This window comes from Myotis brandtii, unplaced genomic scaffold (genome assembly GCF_000412655.1).
Source record: "Myotis brandtii unplaced genomic scaffold, ASM41265v1 scaffold435, whole genome shotgun sequence".
NCBI classification, from domain to species: Eukaryota; Metazoa; Chordata; class Mammalia; order Chiroptera; family Vespertilionidae; genus Myotis; species Myotis brandtii.
Genome location: NW_005366635.1, coordinates 290,252 through 295,290, shown reverse-complemented (window position 1 = coordinate 295,290; position 5,039 = coordinate 290,252). Strand labels below are relative to the sequence as shown.

At 58.1% G+C, this 5,039-nt stretch overlaps 1 protein-coding gene across 1 annotated transcript in view; it reads right to left on the bottom strand.

Annotated features, from left to right (window-relative positions):
- The window catches only part of LOC102251931 (E3 ubiquitin-protein ligase HERC2), an 86,271-nt gene that overhangs the window by 18,701 nt on the left and 62,531 nt on the right, over positions 1–5,039 (bottom strand). The window contains 7 exon segments of the mRNA XM_014546210.1: positions 456–627; positions 1,528–1,753; positions 2,372–2,516; positions 3,422–3,593; positions 3,661–3,742; positions 3,867–4,044; positions 4,554–4,644. Coding sequence (XP_014401696.1) covers positions 456–627; positions 1,528–1,753; positions 2,372–2,516; positions 3,422–3,593; positions 3,661–3,742; positions 3,867–4,044; positions 4,554–4,644 — 1,066 coding nt within the window.

Sequence of the window (5,039 nt, the reverse complement as noted above, 5' to 3'; positions counted from 1 at the left end):
CCTCCTCGCCCTGGCCCCTGCAGGTGCGCCCTCCTCGCCCCGGCCCCTGCAGGTGCTCCCTCCATACCCCGGCCCCTGCAGGTGCGCCCTCCACGCCCTGGCCCCTGCCATGACCACTGAGAGGCTAGACAACAGCGTGAAAGGTTGGAAAACATCCACTTATCCAACTCTGCCCTGGGGAGTGTCTGAGCGAGGGGACGGGGTCTGAGCATTCCTGAGCAGTAGCATCAACGATGCTGCCTCTGCCCCATATTCATGCTTAGAGTTCATTGGCCAGAGAGAGTCACACGATGTCCTCTGACTTGGCTTTCTGACTCGTGTTTCAAGAACCAAAGCGCACAGGACCTGAAACACTGTCTACACCCCGTTCTGTGAGACATCTGGTTAATCAAAAAGCTGCACAAACCCAAGTCTGACGTGATGGCAGGATCTCAAAAGCTAGCGAACCAGCCCACCTGGCGTACGTGATCTGCAAGGCGTTGAGCACGTGAGACAAGGCCTGCTGCTTGGCCAGGTTCCCGTCCAGGGACAGGAGGGTCTTGGCGAGAGAAGGGCGGCCAGGCTTGGAGCTGCCCGCACCGCTGAGTTTGTTGTTGGCAGCAGAAGACTCGGCATCGGAAGGCACACCTGAAGAGAAAATGAAAACTTGGGTTTGATTTTTTTTAAGATTGGATTTTGTTCTGTTTCTGTAATTTAATCTTTCAGTTTAGTTCCAAAACACATTGCAATCTGCATTCTGCTATTTCACAGATGAGGTATTAGGTTCATGAATGGTCTTTCAGAATAAAAAGATGCACTTTATTTATACTCTATAAAGAAGCTATTTTCAGCAAAGTTTTACTGTAACTGCAAGACAACATAGACACATTTGTAAATGCATGAAAGTGACTAAAAATATTCTCAGAATTTGATAAAAATCATAAACCCAAACACCCAAGAAGCACAATGAGCTGCAACCATGAAAACCATGAAGATAACGACCCCAAGGCACACTGTCATGAAATTGCTCAACCCAGGGATGAAAAAAAAAAATCTTAAAAGCAATCTGAGGAAAAAGACAGGTCGTGTGTAAAAGAACAAAGATAAAAACGACAGCAAATTCTCAAGGAAAAGAATACAAGTTAGAAAATAACGGGACCATGTCTTTAACGCAGCGGAAGGAAAAGCTGCCAACCTGGAATTCTATACCCAGCCAAGCCCTAGTGCCAAAGAAGCAGGACGACGACCAGTAAGGTGCTAAAGGAGCGTCATGTGCGCCTGGACTGAGGCGTTCGCAGGCGCCATGTCAACGCGAGGGAGACGACACCAACCACGCACAGCTCACCGTGTCAGCTTCGTGGAAGGAGCGGCCGAGGCGCCCAGCAGCCGGCACGATGCCTGTGCGCGTCGGCTGTGACTACAGTCCTCTCGTGAGCACGCGCACAGCACAGAACCAGCATCGCACGCCTGCTAAGGCCCCGCGCCAGCTCGTGCACCATGGGCACGAGGGACTTCCTAGGAGGACCCCCTGCCAAACCAGTCAGGTACCTAGATAGGAAGCACCCAGCGGGTCCCTCGCCGTCTGGAACAGGACGGGCTCGTGCACAGAGGGCGTGGCCATGTCGACAGTCGTCCAGGCCACGCTGTGTGAAGACCCGCAGGCCACTCGTGTGATCTTCTGGCCCTCCAGGCCTTGCACCAGGGTGGGCTTCCTGTTCACGGTGGTCGTGCCGTTGCCCTGCTGGCCGTGGTCATTGTCGCCCCAGGCGTAGACCTGTTAAGGGGGAGAAACCAATTTTCCAACGTTTCAGAACCTTTCCTTTCGATGCCCTTCACCATCCTTGCCGTGACTATAAGCGATCATCCCTTAACGTCACTCCCACGCGTTCCCCTCTCTCTGTGAGAGGAGGTGGGCGGTCTCTTCCACTACATGTGGTCACAGTCCCCCTCCACTTTGCAAAGGGAAGCGCTCAGTGTCTCAGTCTCCACGCACAGCAGTGCCCCTGACCACGGGTCTGCTTCCATGGTCTCAGTGGCCCCCTGTCCACCACAGGCCACAGCCACTCCCACAGCCTAGGTGCCAGGCAGGAGCCGCCAGGCAGGAGCTGCCCTGGACAGACGCCCGTCCCTGGCAGGGCCACCAACACCCACCCACCCAGACAGCGACCAGGCACACACCCCTGAACCTAACGTGCACACCTCTGGGGTTTGGGAGGAGCCTGAGTCCCCAGAGAAAACCCACAGACACGGAGTCCCTGCAAGCCCCATGTAGGCAGTGGCCTGGCCTGGAATTGTTTTTTTTCTCATCAATGTTCTATCAAAGTGGCACTAATGACACATCTCATCAGCGCGAGCTCCCCCTTGGACATGGGCTCGCCACGCCCTCACTCACCTGCCCTGCGTCCGTGACCGCCAGGCAGTGCAGGGCCCCGACGGCCACGTGCACGATCTTCTTCCCTCGGAGCCCTTCCACCACCTGCGGCTTCCGCACGTGCACGTCCGAGCCGTGGCCCAGCCTGAAGTAGTCCCCCTTGCCCCTGCGGGAGGTCCACGGTGCATTAGCCCTGGCTGGGGCTGCTCAGCAGGGAGAGCTTCAGCCGTGGACTGAAGGGTCACGGGTTTGATTCTGGTCAAGGGCACATGCCTGGTTTGCAGGCTGGATTCCCGGTCGGGGCATGTGCGGGAGGCAACCAATCGATGAATCGACGTCTCTCTCACATCGATGTTTCTCTCCCCCACCCTCCCCTCTCTCTAAAAATCAATGGAGAAAAAATATCCTTGGGTGAGGATTAACCAAACAACAAAAACGCAAAACCAAGCCAGTGTGCTGCAGTCCAGGCGACAGCCTGTACGCTCGACAGGGAAGCGCTCCTGGCTAGGGCATCGGAGCGGCTCGAGGGCAAGGCCACCCGAGCCACAGGCTTTGAATTCCTGCCTCAGTCAGCACACCACCTCCTCTGCTGGCGAAGGCCTAGTATTGTCCCCATGTTGAAATTACTGATGCAGGTTTTCATATAAAGAGACTGAAAACAGAACCAATGACCTGGAATGCCGCCCGAGCGTCCCCGGTGGTGGCCTTGCTCGCGCTGCTCTGGGCCCTGATGCTCATGCTAAGCCTGTCCCTCTTCCCAGGCCAGCTGGTGCCGCTCCCCTTGGACTTAATAAAACCAGCTTCACAAGAAACACCAGGCCCTGACGCGAGAAGGCAGAGGAGCCCTGGACAGACTCCCCTCCGCCGGGAGGACAAGCTGGCCCCCGGCCCTCCGTGCTCTTTCCCGACACCCAGCGACAGCGGGAACTGCCTCCAAGCCTGCGGGCCCCCAACGTGAAACAGGGAGGATGGAGGTGCTTGGAGCAAGGACCCAGCGGCTCAGCACCCCACGGGCATGGAGAGGGCACACGCCCGCACGTCACGCACAGCGGCGGGGCAGGCGGTACCTACCACGTCCACACCACTCCCGACTTGGTGAGTGCCAGGGAGAACTGGGCGCCGCACTCGATCTGGCACACGCCCTGTCCGTTCAGCCTCTCGATGTTCTGGGGCACGTTACAGCCTTCACTTCCTCCCCGGCCCAGCTTTCCAAAGTCGCCGTCGCCCCAGGAGAACACCAAGCCTGGGGGAGGGAGAGGCCTTCAGCCGGGTTCCGGGTCCCACCCCCGGGGGGAGCGGGGCCGGCTCACCTTCGTCGGTCAGAGCCAGGGTCTGCGCGTCTCGGCTCCCACAGGCGACCTGGATCACTCTGTGCCCCAGGAGCACTTTCACCTACGTGACAAGGGGACAGAGTCACGCACGGCGGGAAAGCGAGGGAGACCTTCCCAGATGCGAGCACGCGCTGCCTGAGGCAGGCAGGTGGCGAGCGTCTCGCAAGCACCAGGTGGGCGCTCACCATCTTGGGCTTCAGCTGCGTCGTGTTGTCCCCGTGCCCCAGCCGGCCGTACTCCCCGAGGCCCCAGGTGTAGAGCTCGCCGCTGGATGTGAGGGCCGCGCTGTGCGAGCTCCCGCAGGCGATGTCCCGGATGCGCTTGGTCTTCAGGGCCTCGATCAGCCGCGGCTTGTCACAGTTCCTGGAGCAAATGAGCAATGTGCCCTGACCAACCCAGCTTGTGTGTAAAGAGGAAAAAAGGAGCCCTGGCTGGTGTGGCTCAGTGGATAGAGCGTCGGCCTGCGGACTGAAGGTCCCAGGTTTGATTCCGGTCAGGGCACATGCCAGGGGTGTGGGCTCCATCCCCAGTAGGCAGTGTGCAGGAGGCAGCCGATCCATGATTCTCTCTCATCATGGATGTTTCTCTCTCTCTCTCTCCCCCCCTCTCTACCTTCCTCTCTGAAATCAATGATAAAAAAAAAAGAAGTAAGACATCTACACAGATCTACACGTACAGATCAACTTAATAGGACCCAGCCTTTAATACAGAATGGGGAGGCGAAGGCATGCTCACAGCTGCTGCTCTAAGACAGCTTCCAGTCCCCTTCTCATGAGTAACTGTCCTGTTTACTTTTCTGCAGAATCGCGTGCCAAGGCCTGCACCCTGATGGGGACGGGCTCGTGTGGCAGGCGCGAGGGCAGGGCCCTTACATCCGGCTGAAGTGGCCCAGCTTGCCGTCGTCCCCTTCGCCCCAGGAGAACACCTTCCCGTCGACCGTCAGAGCCGTGGCGTGCCGGCCGCCTGCAATCACACAGGGGCGGGCGCTCAAAGGTGGGCACACACAGGGCACAGGTAACCCCGTTCGTTCTGCCCGGCGTGCAGCACGCACACATCTCGGGACAAGTACATAGACAAAGGGAGCTTTTATGAAGCTACAGAGTTGGCGTCCCAGGAAGAATTTTACTTGCAAAGCAGCAGCACAATAACCTTGCTGTTAACGGGGCTCCTGCTGTTAATCTGTGAAGACCACACGTCAGGGGAGAGGCAAATAAGCGCGTCTGTGACCAGGCAACCACCAAAGGCCCCGGAGACCGCGCGTCTGAGCCGCCCGCAGGGTCACTTCAGCAAAACGCCCCCATCGGCAGTTCGGGCGTCCCTGCACTCTCCCCACAAGGACCTCCCCCCACCCTCCCCCT